The 17,886-nt window shown below is 39.1% G+C and overlaps 1 protein-coding gene across 1 annotated transcript in view; it reads left to right on the forward strand.

Annotated features, from left to right (window-relative positions):
* The window catches only part of LOC126252297 (fatty acid synthase-like), a 338,172-nt gene that overhangs the window by 61,844 nt on the left and 258,442 nt on the right, over window positions 1-17,886 (forward strand). The window contains exons 7-8 of the mRNA XM_049953179.1: window positions 998-1,129; window positions 1,473-1,703. Coding sequence (XP_049809136.1) covers window positions 998-1,129; window positions 1,473-1,703 — 363 coding nt within the window. The remainder of the gene's footprint in view (window positions 1-997; window positions 1,130-1,472; window positions 1,704-17,886) is intronic.

Genomic DNA, 17,886 nt, shown 5'->3' on the forward strand with positions numbered 1-17,886 from the left:
AGGCGCACTGCCAGGTGTGATACCAGAGATGGTTCCATCAATGTTTGCTAATTCCATACGACAAAATCATTTACGGGTCACCACTGATGAGAGGTATAACTATGTGATAAAATCCTGCACTTGAACTTCCGTACAATCGAAGATGAGATGGAGCTTCAAATAGTTTTGTTAACTCTCCACATTCACAGTTGTGTGAGAGTTACTACATTGATGAGAGTCACAGAATCTCTACAAAAAACAAAGGGTAAAAATCGGTAGTTGCTCTGCTATTCTAAGATCATATGTGGCTCGTCACTGCAGGCGAATCACTGCACCCCTAGCGGTAAAAATGTTCTGCATAAGGACAACATTTTTTGTCTTCATTTCGCACTCACGCGCAAACTTCGATGTGAGTGGCTATCACCCATGCTGACTGTGGTGTCAGTGTGTAGTAGTTGCTATAGGCTATCTCACTATAACTATATACAGAAAAGATAAAAAATGAGCAATAAAGTACTATTCTATACTGTACTATATGAAATTCAACTGATTAGTTAAAAAGTTTTTTCCAGGAAACAGAGTTTGTAGTTAAGGTCCAGTGTACACATTTTTGTCTAATGGAATCAAATGGCTTTAATCCCTTATGTCTCCTGTAGTGAAACAGCTAAATTTATGTTCTTCTGAATAACATATCCCATTATAATGGGTTGATACTGGAATTAAGAATGTGGGAGATGAGAAAGAATCTTTTACTAAGTGCATATTTTGCGACTATTTTCATTTAATTTTAATGCTACATTCGATGAGAATTGTACATATACATATAATATAAAACATAAAAATTTATTATAATTTGCCCTTAATGATGTTTATGGTTAATAAATGTTTATATTATACTGTTTATGTATCTAATGTTATAATTCCAAATTATTAGTTCAAAACCATAAGAGTAGAAGATCTTGACCAGGATAGCATTCAAGCCAGATATTTAGCCAACCCTTCTGTTTTACATGAGCAGCTTCAAGATGAGAATAAAAATCATGCATTCCAAGCACTTATACAAGAAATACACTCAGTAAACATCATACGACATGACTGGAGGGGCTACATGGTGATGAATCCCAATGGCAGCAGCCTGCAAGACGTACAGGTAAGTGAAATTCTTCATTATTAGGTAGTTGTTTGTTCCATTGATCGCAATTGCTACAAACATTATGATGTGATGTGGATTGTGTCAACAGAACGTAGAACTTACAAGCAAGTTCAGATAGTGGCATATTGTTTATGAAATCCTGAATCTTAGTTTTACTGTGAAGAACAATGGTTTGTTTACCAAAAAAGTTACCTTATATCACTTAATATGATGTGTAAATACAATTTTTTAATTACAGTAGAAAACATATAACAGAGTGTATATAACTATAATTTGCACTGAACTTCTGTTATTTAGCAGGTATTTCACCAGCTAATCTTCATTTTATATTCCTTAACAGGTCTGCAACAAACAAAGAAAATCAGTGTGGTTTATTTTCTCTGGACTTGGTAGCCAATGGCCGGCAGCAGGAAGGATATTTCTGCAACTATCAGTCTTAAAAGACATCATAAGACAATGTGCAGAGTCACTGTATCCATTCAAAATTGATCTTTTTGAGATCCTCCAAGATGAACAAAACGATATATACACAAATCATACTAAAGCATTCATTTCCATAGTTACAATCCAGGTGAGTTTTGAATAACAGTTGAATTTTATAGTAATTAAGGAGAAATAAAATTATATCATAGTGTATACAATCTAATTTCCGCACCATTTCAGTGCAGTAATGTGTTCATTGTAAGTAAGTATTATAGTAGTTCTATTACATGTTTATTACCATATAAATAAAAAAACACTTTTTTATTTTAAATTCAGTGCATTAGTCTTTGTAAAATGATTCTTTCATATGGTGTTCATTAAAAAAAATGACAATCATTCCACTTGGGACCTGTGGAAGGTACATTAGCTTATTTGTTTCAGTTGTAAATATTTGTCATGTATTATTGTTTTTCTGAGATGTTCTACATCCTGGAGTACCTCCTCACTATGGATTAATTGTAATGAAAGTAAATCTAATCTAATCTAATCTTAGCAAAAGGAGTGTATCATTTTACAACCTGAAACAAGAAAAACTGGAGCAGATGTGATAAACACATTATTAAAACACTATATTTAAGAAATCTAGATTTGTAATGGTTTTAAGCAGATTTTCACCCATGTAGTTATCTTCCCTTTGGTGCAGCCCTCAATATGGTTAACTGGTTAACTGTTAAACAGTCTGCCAGTGGCTGCAACCTAGTGTAATACCAGCCTCTGTAGCACATTCAGTTCACACAATTTGTCTTGGACCAATGCAACACTTAAAACTGTTTCCAACTAGTGAGTCTACTTCTTTCTCCAAACTTTTGCTGTTCTTTGCACAATTTATTATATTTTATTTGCCCTTAGATCATTTTACATGATATCAGACATTACCATTTAAAAACAAGCAAGAAACAGCACTGTTATTTGTTACTCACCTGGTTACAGCTATACAGGTGCACACAGAAACAGAAATATTCACACTACTTACCAAAGCAAAAAGTACCTAAATACATTTTCACCCACATATAAAGTTAAATATATACACTCCTGGAAATGGAAAACAGAACACATTGACACCGGTGTGTCAGACCCACCATACTTGCTCCGGACACTGCGAGAGGGCTGTACAAGCAATGATCACACGACGGCACAGCGGACACACCAGGAACCGCGGTGTTGGCCGTCGAATGGCGCTAGCTGCGCAGCATTTGTGCACCGCCACCGTCAGTGTCAGCCAGTTTGCCGTGGCATACGGAGCTCCATCGCAGTCTTTAACACTGGTAGCATGCCGCGACAGCGTGGACGTGAACTGTATGTGCAGTTGACGGACTTTGAGCAAGGGCGTATAGTGGGCATGCGGGAGGCCGGGTGGACGTACCGCCGAATTGCTCAACACGTGGGCCGTGAGGTCTCCACAGTACATCGATGTTGTCGCCAGTGGTCAGCGGAAGGTGCACGTGCCCGTCGACCTGGGACTGGACCGCAGCGACGCACGGATGCACGCCAAGACCGTAGGATCCTACGCAGTGCCGTAGGGGACCGCACCGCCACTTCCCAGCAAATTAGGGACACTGTTGCTCCTGGGGTATCGGCGAGGACCATTCGCAACCATCTCCATGAAGCTGGGCTACGGTCCCGCACACCGTTAGGCCGTCTTCCGCTCACGCCCCAACATCGTGCAGCCCACCTCCAGTGGTGTCGCGACAGGCGTGAATGGAGGGACGAATGGAGACGTGTCGTCTTCAGCGATGAGAGTCGCTTCTGCCTTGGTGCCAAGATGGTCGTATGCGTGTTTGGCGCCGTGCAGGTGAGCGCCACAATCAGGACTGCATACAACCGAGGCACACAGGGCCAACACCCGGCATCATGGTGTGGGCAGCGATCTCCTACACTGGCCGTACACCACTGGTGATCGTTGAAGGGACACTGAATAGTGCACGGTACATCCAAACCGTCATCGAACCCATCGTTCTGCCATTCCTAGACCGGCAAGGGAACTTGCTGTTCCAACAGGACAATGCACGTCCGCATGTATCCCGTGCCACCCAACGTGCTCTAGAAGGTGTAAGTCAACTACCCTGGCCAGCAAGATCTCCGGATCTGTCCCCCATTGAGCATGTTTGGGACTGGATGAAGCGTCGTCTCACGCGGTCTGCACGTCCAGCACGAACGCTGGTCCAACTGAGGCGCCAGGTGGAAATGGCATGGCAAGCCATTCCACAGGACTACATCCAGCATCTCTACGATCGTCTCCATGGGAGAATAGCAGCCTGCATTGCTGCGAAAGGTGGATATACACTGTACTAGTGCCGACATTGTGCATGCTCTGTTGCCTGTGTCTATGTGCCTGTGGTTCTGTCAGTGTGATCATGTGATGTATCTGACCCCAGGAATGTGTCAATAAAGTTTCCCCTTCCTGGGACAATGAATTCACGGTGTTCTTATTTCAATTTCCAGGAGTGTATGTACATGGTTCATCTTCATGGAGAGTTATTCTTTTTGTTTTATGTTTTGTCCTAACTTATTTCACATAATGTTTATTACTATTTCGTGTTTGTCTACTAACAATGAGAATATTTAAAGTATAGGAAAAGACAGATTGTTACTTATTGTAAGGAAGACACATAAAGTTGCATACAGGCACAATTAAAAGGCACTTACATAAGGCTTTCAGCCACAGGCTTCATCATTAAAAGAGAGACAAACACCATTCACACACACACACACACACACACACACACACACACACACTCACAAGCGAGCAAACCTCACGCCACATAACCGCCAACTCCAGCATCTCGGGCCAGAATGCTACATGCTATGAATTGTCGCTACAGTATATCATAATACCTACACAAGCATCACAGCACCTAAACACAAACTGTATGTGCTTATAGGTAAATGACATTCCGGCCCGAGATGTTGGAGTTGATGGTCATATGTTGCATGAGCTGTGCTTGCTTGTGTGTGTGAATGGTGTGTGTCTCTCTTTTACTGATGAAGGCTGTGGCCGGAAGCTTTATGTCAGCAACTTTTAATTGTGGCTGTCTGCAACTTGACATAATTTTTTTAAATGGTAAATAGCAATCTGTCTTTCCCTATATTGTAAATATTTCTAACTGAAGTTTCCATTGTTTAATAAGAATATTTAAATACACAAAAATGAAAAACAGACAACAAATATGATAATACAACTTCGTCGTTAATTCTTTTCTTCACTCACACACACACATTTACCCATAAGCACATACAGTTTTGTGTTTAGGTGCTATGAAGTTTGTGTAGGTGTTCTGATATGCTGTAGTGACAATTCATAGCAAGTAAGATTTTAATTTTCTTGTAAATGCTGACAATATTTTTATACTCTTTATGTCATCTGGGAGCATATTGTAAAAAATACACTCTCCTTCTATAAGGACCTTACCTTTTGCTTTCACTCGTTTACTTGTTATATGGTAATCAGTCCAGTTTCTAGTATTATATGTATGCAAAGCTTTATTTGGGGATATGGTGCAATATTCTTTCAGGTAAATAATCATTTATATATGTAACTTTACAATATACCTCAAAGCTTTCTTTTGAAGCTTAACTGTTCCTTCAATATGATTGTTGGCAGCAAGACACCAAATCGGTACATTATATGACAAGAATGCATAGATGAGATGGTAGTACATCATTATTAATGTGTCTTCATTTACTGTATTAGACAACATCTTCATTAGGAATAGGTTTGAACTGAGTACTAGACCTATATTACTGCAATGGCTGGGAGTGGATGGCTACTGTGGTGGGTGATGGTACTGACTTATTAGTGTCAGGAAGCCAATAGTACACCATTCTGGGTAGGGTCCTTTTGGAGCAGTGTGTAGATGCCTAGTAGTCATCTCTCACATCAAAATGAAAACATCAGGATTGGTATATTCATTTATTACTCAATAAACTACAGCAGTCACAGTGATCTTCAGAGAAGTCGATGTCCCCAGTAGGTAAGTTGTAGGCAGTCGGAGAAGAGGTACAACCATCAGTAGCATTGCGCAATAAATTAATGATAGCAATGACCTTGCAACAGTGCTAACTGTAGCAGCTGGTGGCAAGCAGTTTGCCCAGACTGCAGACTAAAGGCTACCCAGTTGCACTTGATGAGGTGCGCTAAGGCATGCTGAATCACACCGTAGTCCTAGTATGGGTTAGATGGCTCACAGCAGCATCAGAATCCATCCACACAAACAAATGCAGGCAGCATAGCGTTTTCCCTGAACAGGCAATGATGGGTGAGTGGCTGCAAGACCCCAGGCTTGTATGGTTGACTCCTAAGGTAGGAAGCTGGCATCAGCTGAAGTAGGGCCTCAGGTAGCCTGCTGGTTGGAGGGTGCTAAATCCACATCATCAGGCATGATGCAAGCAACAGTGCTGCAATTAGTAGTGGCAGAGTCTGAAGCCGGTGACTTGTTGATCATTGTAGACTCATAGGCTGTTAGGTCAACATAGGTCCCCCTCAGGACTTGCGACTGGCAGACTTTGATGAGGAATTACAAGTATTTATACAGACTTGGCCTGTCCTTGTTTTGTTACAGCTTGGGTTAATGTTGCATAAGCAACAACAAACTACAACTCAGGTGTAAGACAGCTAGATCACACAGGCTGTAGTGGCTCTGCTTTTCTGCAGTATCATTCCTATTATGCCTCTGGTTCCTCCAGTGAGTTGCAGCACGTAGTAATTGACTTAGTACCTTGGAGCCAGTATTTGCCTTATCAGCAGCTAGCTCCAGTTGCAACTGCATTTGGTCAGCTCTGATCTGGCTTGCTTCCAAGACCTCTTGCATTATCTGTGGCAGAGGCAATTATTCAATCATGCCAAAACTTAGTGACGGTGCTACATTATCTATTTGTTTTTCCCAAGACAAGTCCTTGTTGACTACCATTCCCAAGAACTTGTAACTGCTTGTCTCATGTAGGTCTGCATCCCCAACTTTATTTTCAGCATGAACATTTCTGCTGGCATGCACCTGTTCCTTTGAAAGGGCATTGCTGATTTCCTTCCCCACCCTTGACACAATCCGAGATTGTGCTCCATCTCTAATAACCTCATTGTTATTGGAACCCAATCTTCCTTCCTTCCTTCCAATACTTTTTGATCACACCATGTAATCAATCACTCTATTGGCTTTGAGGGCTTCAGAGAATCTTCCACAGACTTGTTTATTAAAAATGTGTCAGTGACTGTTCCAAATACCATGAGCAGTACTTCTATAGTTTTTGTTTTCATTCTACTTATTAGTTTTCATACTACTCTGTTCTCTGTATAATAATGGAACAAACATATTACATTTAGATTATTTTCTATTATTTTTTCTTTGTGGCATTTTGCCACCTGAGTTTGTTTACTACAGTGGTGTAGTGTTCATTGAAAATGGAACCACCTCATGTGGGTCTTCCCTTTCTCATTTATTTTCTGTTGTAGGTGAATCTTCACTTTCTTCTATGCTACCATCTTTTGACCCATCTGATGGGATCTTCTTCAGGGTCTTGCAGTCTTCATTGCTGGCTGAGTGTTCAGCTAACTGGGAACATTACGAGATCCTGAATAAGAGCCCAGCAGATGGATCAAAATGTCAGTCATGTAGAAAAAATTGAAAAATACAGTGGCATGCCTAACAACCTACAACATTTTACCTACAGGGACAATGGCTACAAAAGCCTTCACACTTGCACATGTTTCCACTGTTTGTGCTGCTCACTACATTTCTATCTGCATTACTGAAAGGCCAGATAATCTTTGCTGTATTATGTGGACTTCCAGTTGGTTTCTTGAAGTACACTGATTTGGTTTTTTTAACTATCTATCAGGGTTTCTAAAGTAGAACAGCACCTTATGGGATTTTTCACTTCCAAGCTTAGATTGTGAATTCTCATCAGATCATACAGGTCTCTTGCATGAGAACTGTCTTTTAGTGTTAACTGTTATTTTCTCCATTCTTGTACTACTTTCTCTAAAATGCAATTGAATGGTAATAGAGTCAGCCAGTCCCCCTGCTTCATCCCTGTTTTAGTTTCAAAAGTTTTGTTCTTTCACCTAAAAATTTGACTTTGGAAGTTGTATGAGTCAAAGTTTGCTTGATGATTGTCATTGTTTTATTGTCAGCTCTGAATTCAGTGTATCTCTATTGACATAAATATGAGCTCTTCTAAAATCAACAGAGGACACATAAACAATTTGGGCTCAGTGTTTCTGATACCCAATTAAGAGCTTTAAGTTTGGTATCTGTTTGATGCATGATCTTCTTCTCCTAAACACTCCCTGGTATTTCCTTAATTCCTCCTCCATTTGATTTTACAATCTACAGGGTTATTACAAATGACTGAAGCGATTTCATAAATTCACTGTAGCTCCATTCATTGACATATGGTCACGACACACTACAGATACGTAGAAAAACTCATAAATTTTTGTTCGGCTGAAGCCGCACTTCAGGTTTCTGCCGCCAGAGTGCTCGAGAGCGCAGTGAGACAATATGGCGACAGGAGCCAAGAAAGCGTATGTCGTGCTTGAAATGCACTCACATCAGTCAGTCATAACAGTGCAACGACACTTCAGGACGAAGTTCAACAAAGATCCACCAACTGCTAACTCCATTCAGTGATGGTATGCGCAGTTTAAAGCTTCTGGATGCCTCTGTGAGGGTCGGCCTGCAGTGAGCGAAGAAACGGTTGAACGCGTGCGGGCAAGTTTCACGCGTAGCCCGCGGAAGTCGACGAATAAAGCAAGCAGGGAGCTAAACGTACCACAGCCGACGGTTTGGAAAATCTTACGGAAAAGGCTAAAGCAGAAGCCTTACCATTTACAATTGCTACAAGCCCTGACACCCGATGACAAAGTCAAACGCTTGTGGGAGGAACTTGATTATCGGCTTGATGTTTGCCGAATCACTAAAGGGGCACATATCGAACATTTGTGAATGCCTATAAAAACTTTTTGAGTTTTTGTATGTGTGTGCAAAGCATTGTGAAAATATCTCAAATAATAAAGTTATTGTAGAGCTGTGAAATCGCTTCAATCATTTGTAATAACCCTGTACTTTGGTAAGCTTTTGACAGGATTTATATGTGACTCGGGGAAGAGATATTCCTCAGTATGTGTTTACATCTGTTTTGTCACCCTTTTTGTGTAAAGGATGAGTAAGTCATATTTTCCAGTCTTCTTGTATTTGTTCAGTTTCCCATATGTTATTGATTGCTTTTGTGGTTGCCTAACAGTTCCATCTTGTGCATCCTTCGACATTTCTGCAACAACACTGTCTTTCCCTAGAGCTTTGTTGTTTTCTAGTTCTGTAATAATTTGTTGAATTTGCTGAAAATATGACAATTGTAAATCTTCAAACTGGTTTTGACCATGATACGATCATAAACTGTCCATTAAAATTCCACGATGATGGTTGGAGAGAGTGGCAAGGAGCAGCCTGCCGATAACCATTGTTTATTGTCTTTACATAGTGGGCTGATCCTTGCCACTCTCTCGAGCCATCATCATGGAGTTTTAATGGTGTGATGATGACCGGACCATGATCTAAACTGGTTACTGATTAATAAATTTTATATTTTAACAACTTACATACAAGCCTAGATTTTTTTTTATTTCAAAACTTCCTCATTTATAGTGCTTCTTCACGTTGTGAATTCTATCATGTGTGTTCCTTTCTTCTCTGTGTTGTGGTGACTTCATGAGCTGACTTGACCAATTTAGATTAAATTTCACCCAAATATTCCAACTGTATGTCAACTTTTTTTAAAAAATCTTTTTTTCTTGGCTTTGAGAATTTCTGTATCTGTTCCTAAAATTTTTGTTTTGGTAATATTTTCCTGTTCTTTGTGATACATTTTATTTTTATGTGGTGATAAAAAGGCCTGTTTCTATATTTGCTCCTTTTGTAACTTTTTCATTCCTCACTTCCTCCTGATGTTGAAACAAAATGGCCACATGGTTACACTGAAATTCCTCTAAAAGTGGATCAGATGATATGAATGTTTTATGTTTCCTTTTCTGTGAGTCAATTATGTTACATTATGCCATCTGTGGCCATCTGTAGGTTGTCCCCTTTCTCTGTGAGAGCAGATTTGGTATACTTAGCTGAATAATAAAAACAAACACGTTAAAAATGTAAAATAGAGAATATTATCTTCAGAGTTTTATCTGATTTCCCTCAGATGATACCATTTTCATTAAATAGGTGGCAAGCTCAGTGGTCTACTGGTAAAGTGCATGCTTGGAAACAAAGATTGCAGATGTAATCCGAGTCAGACCATAAAATATTTCAGCCTCCTATGAACCTACCCTTTACCTCCCAACAATCCGAAAATTTGCAGGGTATGGTTCCATTCCACGTTAAACTGCAGATCCCACATAAGTTGCTGAAGTGGCATCCAGTTGAAAGACTTGAGTGAGACCATTGAGTGACATGGAATTATTATTATTGAAGAGTTGTAATGACATCCAGTCCGCAACAAAAATTACAATCATAGGCGTTCTCAGAATCTGTTTGTTTCATTGACTCTTACTACTGCCATCTGGTTTCTGTACAAGTTGTAAATAGACTTAATTCCCCGTATTTTACCTCTGCTACCTTCGTAATTTCAAAGAGTGCTTTCCAGGCAACAATGCCAAACGCTTTCTCTAAGTCTACAAATGCTTTGAATGTAGATTTGTCTTTCCTTAATCTGTCCTCTGAGTTAAGTCATAGAGTCAGTATTGCCTTGCACATTCCTGCATTTCTCCAGAATCCAATCTGATCTTCTCTAAGGTTAGTGTTTTATCAGTTTTCCATTTTTATGTAAAGAATTATTGCCAGAATTTTGCAACTATGTCTTATTAAACTGATAATTTGTTAACATAAACAACTGTCAAAACCTGCTTTCTTTGGAATTGGAATCATTACATTCTTCTTGAAGTCTGAGGGTATTTCACCTGTCTCACACAACATGCACAACACATAGAAGAGTTCTGTCATGGCTGGGTTTCCCAAGGCTATCAGTAGTTCTGGCAGAATGTTGTCTATTCCAGGGGCCTTGCTTCTGTCAGTGCTCTGTCATATTCTTCTTGCAGTGTCATATCTCCCATCACATCTTCATCTATGTCCTCTTCCATTTCTATAATGTTGCCTTCAAGCTCATCTTCCTTGAACAGAGCCTCTGTAGACTCCTTCCACATTTCAGCTTTTCCTTCTCTACTTAGTCCTGGTTTTCCATCTGAGTTCCTGATATACATACAGCTGCCACAAATCTCTTTAGTCTTCCTGTAGGTGGTATCTATCTTTCCCCTAGTGAAATACACCTCTAAATTCCTGCATTTGTCCTCTAGCCATTCCTGCTTAGCCATTTTGCACTGCCTCTCAATCTCAGTTTTTAGACATTTGCATTCTCTTTCACGTGCTTCAATTGGTGCATTTTTACATCTTCCCCTTTCATCAAATAAATTTCTATTAGATCTTGTCCTTTTACCTACTTGCTCCTCTCCTGCCTTCACTATTTGATCTCTTAAAGCTACCCATTCTGCTTTCTTTCACCTTTTTCAGTCAACCATTGCATAATACTCTCTCTGAAACTGTAAATAACTTCTTTCAACTTAAACAGGTTCCATCTCCTTAATTTACTGCCTTGTGCAATTTGTTCCTTTTTAATCTATGGTTTATAAGCAGTAAATTGTGGATGGAGGCCACAGCTGCTCCTGGAAATGTCTTGCAGTTTAATGGTTCTGCAATCTTTCATGTTTCTTAAAACAAGTGTTAGCAATGATTAAATTATGGTCTGTAGAAAATTCTGTCAGGTGGATTTCTCTTTCATTCCTTTCCCTGTGGCCATATTTTCCTGCTATTGATTTCCAGTCCCCCATTAGAATTAAATTTTTATCTCCTTTAACTATCTGCATAATTTATTTTATCTGATCATACATTTTTTTTTCAGTCTCTTCATCATCTGCAGAGTTAGTTGGCATATAAACTTGTTCTGCACTGGAGAATGGTGGCTTTGTATCTATCTTCGCTATGATAATGCATTCACTATGCTACTCATAGTAGTTTATATGCATTCCTGTTTTTGTATTCATTATTAGACTTTCTCATGGATTACCTATATTTGATTTTGTGTTTATAGCCCCGTACTCACCAAAAAGAAATCCTGTTTGTCCTGCCACTGAACTTCATTAATCTCTGCTATAACTAACTTCAGCCTGTTCATTTCCCTTTTTAAATTCTCTAACCTACCAACCTGATTAAAGTATCTAACATCCCATGCTCGATCCGTAGGATCCCAGTATCATTTCTCCTGATGATGGCATGCTGCTGACCACTCCCTGGCTGGAGATCCAAATGAGAGACTATTTTACCTCCAAGATATTTTACCTGAGAGGACATCATCTTTGTTTAGCCATACACCGCACACAATGCATGTGAAAAAAATTATGGCTATAGTTTCCCCTTGCTCTAAGCCGTTTGCAGTACCAGCTTGGCAGGTTGATGTTACAAAGCCAGAACAGACAATCATCTAGGCTGTTTCCCTGCAACTACTGAAAAGGCTGCTGCTTCTCTTTAGAAACCACACGTTTGTCTGGCCTCTCAACAGATACCCCTTCATTGTGGTTTCACCTAGGTATGGCTATCTGTATCATTGAGGCATGCAAGACACTCCACCACCACAAGGTCCATGGTTCATGCGTCAAGCATATCAAAATACCAATGTTAAATGGAATCTAACATTATTATCATTAGTTAAAAAACCTGCATGAATTAAATTTGCACTGATAGACAGCTTGTCAAAATTAAGCCATAAATTAACATCTCTTTCTCTGTCTTTCACTCCCCTTTCCTTCCCTCCCTCCACCATCAATTCTAGCAAACAGTTTCATACAACATAAAAAATGAAATCATCACCACCATATAGAAAGACGAAGTAGGTTTATTCTAAAGAGGAAACTAGTATACTCTCAATGAAAAATCATAGGGGATCTGTTTGCTGTATATGTGTCATATACACGTACAGGGTTTGGAAAACATGTTGCTGAAGCCATAATACCTGGACTAAGGAGAAACTGAAGAAAGCCATTTGGTCAGTTGAGTCCTGTTTCATTGAATATCCAATTTCTGGGTGAGTTTACATATGATGTATCCCATTCCAAGCCGCTCTGTAAACTTCTTGTTGGAGATAAATCCTGTCAACAGAAAATAATTCAAAGTAAATGTCTTTACAGAATATTAATTCTGTCAATGGCAACTGAAATCAATGTTCTTGAAATTTGTTCAAAATAATAAACACTGACCAGAACTGATCTTTGGTTCATTGCTTCACTGTAGTTGATGTTTCCAGTATGTTTATTAAGTGAAAAGGGCCAGAGAAGACCATTGTTCTCAGAACATGTGAGAAATCAGTTATCGTTTCAGCTGCAGATCACAGAGTTCACTCCATGTGCATACCAGGTGGAGTCATTCCAGACATGGAATGGGTCCTGCCATAAGCAATGCAACCAACTGCAGGTGGTGGTTATGTCAGTACCAGTGATGTGTGTCACTTTGGATTGGAAGAGATTCTCTCTGATTTCGAGTGGCTAACAGAAGTGGTAAAGACTGCCAGTCTTGCGTGTGAGATGAAAGCAGAGCATAGTCGACAGAACCGATTGTGGAACTCTGGTGCAGAGCCGAATGGAGGGTCTGAATCAGAGGCTCAGCTGGATCTGTGACTGTGTAAGCTGGAGATTCCTCAACTTGCGCCATAGGGTGGTTGGGTTTCTGGTTCTGCTGAATAGGTCAGGACGCCACCATATGCAGGAGGCAGCTACAGGGGTAGCAGGGGCTGTGTGGCATGGACTGGGCAGTTTTTTAGGGTAGAGGCTCTCTGAAAACACAAAAAGGGCTTTGGTCACAAAGGGTGCAGGCTGAACACAAGAAGAACGTAGATACATGAACCATCAGTATAACAGTTGTATACTGTTGTAACTGTGTTGGGAAAGTACCAGAGCTCCAAGTGCTAATAGAAAGCACTGATTCTCAAATCATTACAGGCACTGAGAGCTGGCTAAAGCTGGATATAAGCTCAACCAAAATTTTTGCAAAGAACATAATGGTTTTCCAAAAGGATAGGCTAAACATGGTTGGCTGTGGTGTGTCTGTTGCTGTTAGAAGTAGTTTATCTTCTCGCAAAATTGAAGTAGAGTGAGTTAGTATGGGCAGAGGTCATTGTTGGCAACCAAAATAAAATAATAATTGGATTCTTTTATTGACCTCCCAATTCAGAGTATACAATTGCTGAAAGGTTCAAAGAAAACTTGAGTTTGATTTCAAACACATACCCGTATCATACAATTATAGTTGGTGGTGACTTTAACTTACCCTCGATATGCTGGTGAAAATACATGTTTAATTGTGGAGGTACACATAAAGCATCATCTAAAGCTTTGCTGAATGCATTCCCTGAAAATTATTTCAAGCAGTTACTTCATGAGCCCATGCAAATAGTAAAAGGTTGTGAAAACACACTTGACCTCTTAGCAATTAATAATCCTGAATTAGTAATGAGCAACAGAATGGGCAGGGATTAGTGAACACAGGGTTGTTGTAGTGAGATTGAATATTGTAACTCCCAAATCCCCCCAAAATAAATGACAAAGGTACCTATTCAAAAAAGTAGATAAAAATTCACTTGACGCCTATCTGAGGGACAATCTCCACTCCTTCCAAATTAACAATATAGGTGCAGACCAGATGTGGCTTGAATTCAGAGACATAGTATCAGCAAAAAAGCAGATAAAAATTCACTGCTCAAGATCTTACATCATACTGATACCGGGCTTCCCACTAATTTCTCATGGGTGTTATATAGTGTTGCTAACAATTGACCTATTGTTGCATGTAGTAAATTCACTTTTTTTCATGAAAAAATAAATGAAATAATATGAATAAACAAAACTACAATATCCCAAGCATTCCTACCATGTTTCATGTTTCAAATATAGTTACATTATTTCTTAGTGTGAACAGAATATCATATATAATGCAGCAGCCCAAATAAACACTTTGTTTACATTATTAATCTGGTATCATTTTATGAGTTACAGTAATTATGAGGTAATTATGTGTTGTTATGTTAGCCATTAGCATAGCCAACTGACAGTGTGATAAACAGAGTTGGTGAATAGAAGCAATATTAGTGATTACTTTGACATGAAGTTGTTGTAAATTATGTTAACAGAGCTCAAACAGTGAAATTACCTATATGGGCCCTACATAAAGAAGCAACAGTTAATCACACAATCCAAATTAACTTCAAAATTGTGTGGGCAACGAGCTGTTACTTTTCAAAGTGTATTATAAAGGCTGCTTCTGCCAAGAATGTAACATGGCAGGCATTCAGTGATGATCTGGGCAACCATATTGTGGTTTCCCATTGGACCCATGGCTACTCTGCAATGTCACATTACTGCTAAGGATTATGTGACCATTTTGGCTGAACAGGTCCATTCTGTGGTGCAGTACTTGTTCCTCAATAGTGATGCCATATTTCAAGATGATAAGGTTCCCATCATCTAGGACTGGTTTTATGAGCATGAGGATGAATTATTGCATCTTCCCTGACCACCTCGGTCCCCAGGTCTTAATGTTATCGAGCCTATGTCATCTACTTTAGAGAGGAGAGTGTTTGATCACCATCCACTCTAGCACTGTTACATAAGCTTGCCATTATTTTGCGTGAAGAATGGTGTGAGATTCCCTTGAAAACCTATAATTATCTTTTCTAAGAGGACTGGAAATTGTTCTGAATGCCAAATGTTTCCCTACACTGTATAAACATGGTGTTTTCATAGTTTTGTTTGCTCCCTGTAACATGTCATTAGATAACTTTTTTGACAATATTTAATCATTTCATTACATAACTTTGTAACAATATTCAATGATTTCTGAATAAGTAATGCAGCAAGAGAATTGTAAATGGCCATACAATTATGAAGTTTGTAAAACCTTACCAATCTCTATTGTTAGCATATTTTTAACATTAGTTAGTGGTAGCACCTCCTCTTGAGCTACGCACAATTTAGCACCTCCTTGACATTGATGAGATGAGATGTGAGAGCTCATCTTGAGAAATATTCCGGCAGTGATGTACAGAGTGTTTACAAATGAATGTCAGAGTTTTAATGCTTTATAATATTATTACATTAAACTTAGTTATAAATGATATGTTGAATGAAAGAGCAACTCAAACAGTTTGTTTGGCACCAGTGGGCATGCACAGTGCGCAATGTTTCTGCCGCAATTGGTTGAACTTCACTGTACCCAAGCACTGGATAGGCTGCAAGGGGCCCAATGACAGGGCTTGCTTTGCATTGCCTCCACATTCACCAGTCCTAACGCTGTATAGTTTTTTTCCTTTGGGGCTTCATCAAGGATAGTGTGTACATGCCTCCACTACCAGCAGACCTTCCTGAATTAAGAAACTGGATTGAAGCAGCTGTTACCACACTCACTGAAGACACACTTATCAACGTTTGGGAAGAACTTGGCTATAGACTTGGTGTGTGGTGTGTGACAAATGGTGCTCACATTGAACATTAACAAGGTTCTTGGTAAAACTGTTTGAGTTGCTCTTTCATTTGACTTATCATTTATAACTGTAAGTTTAATATAATAAATATTATAAAGCATTAAAACCCTGATATTCATTTATAAACACATACTCTTCAGTGATTGGAAGCACCAGAGGTTGCAAAATGTTTAAGTATAAAAATTTGCTCACCATGTTTCACTAGGTCAATTTTTCAATTGGCCATTATTTCTCTGCAGACCATGACAGAAGCTCCTTGAAATTTGTGGATCTCCTGTACATTCCTAAGCCTTTGTGCATCACCTTGCCACCTTCATATGAGCATTCTTCTTTTCTCTGGTTGTGAACCGAAGCATGATTCATCTGTAAAAAGGACTTGATCCCAATGATTCACTGTCCAATTTTGTTGCTGTTGCCACTATAAAACATGACATGCGTGATTTACTCAGTGAGTAGCTGGAGACCTTAAGAGTCAACCAATGTGAAGGCCTCTTTCATGTAGTCTATTTCTAATAGTTCGAGTTAACATAATTATGTTAGATTTCATAAGACACTTCTTAACATTCTGGCTGTTGAGTTCTTTTTCCCAGGGGTGTAAGGCACAGAAATCTGCCTTTTCATGGTAACCTTTGGTTTTCCTTGAAGCTTGTCTTCTGAACTGTCATATGCTTGATAATGACTTTGCATTCTTGAAATTGTGCCTCTTCCATTGTGTAGAGCCACTGCAGCATCACCTTGTGTTCTGTCATTTGCAGTTATGCCAATCATTTTAAACATTTCATTATGATTTAAATGATGATGTCCTACCATCATTAAATCTATTCTTAACTTTTCTTAACTGTTTATTATGATTTTAAACAGTTACTATTTGTCTCCTGTTGAAAACAGACTGGTATGTATTTAGCAAGCCACCATACGGAGTATGGCAAAGGGTACCTTGTACCACTAGTAGTCATGTCTTTTTCTGTTCCACTCACAGACAGAATGAGGGAAAAACAATTGTCTGTATGCCTCTGTATGAGCCTAATTTCTCTAATGTTATCTTCGTGGGCCGTTCCCAAAATATATGTTGCAGCAGAAATAATGTTTTGCAGTGAGTTTGAAATGGCAGTTCTCTAAATTTTACCAGTAGTGTTTTGCAGAAAGAATGTCATCTTCCCTTCATAGATTCACATTTGAGTTCACTAAGTATCTCCATAATAATCAAATGTTGATCAAACCTACTGGTAACAACAGTTCATTTATTTAAAAGAGAATAAGAGTAGTCCTATCAAACTTCTCTGAGACATCCCTGGCAATACCCTTGTCTCTCATGAATGCTTGCTGTTGAGGAAAATATAATGGGTCTTCGAGTCACTCACATATCTGTGAACCTGATATGTATGTTTGGGCCTTTGTTAACGGTCTTGAGTGGGCAAGCATTTCAGTGATTTTCAGAATTCTAAGAATATGGAATCTACCTGTTACCCTTCATCCATGGTTCATGAGAATATATGAGAAGCTGAGTGTTGCACAAGCTATGCTTTCCAAATTCATGCTGTCTCATGGACAGAAGCTTTTGAATCTCAAATAAATTTATTATATTTGGGCTTGGAATGTGTTCAAAAATTCTACAGCAGACCAGTGTTCTGTAGTTTTACAGGCCATTCTTTTATCCTTATTATAAACAGGAGTCACTTGTACTTTTTTCAAGTCACTTTGGACTT

Source organism: Schistocerca nitens, chromosome 4 (genome assembly GCF_023898315.1).
Source record: "Schistocerca nitens isolate TAMUIC-IGC-003100 chromosome 4, iqSchNite1.1, whole genome shotgun sequence".
Classification (NCBI taxonomy): domain Eukaryota; kingdom Metazoa; phylum Arthropoda; class Insecta; order Orthoptera; family Acrididae; genus Schistocerca; species Schistocerca nitens.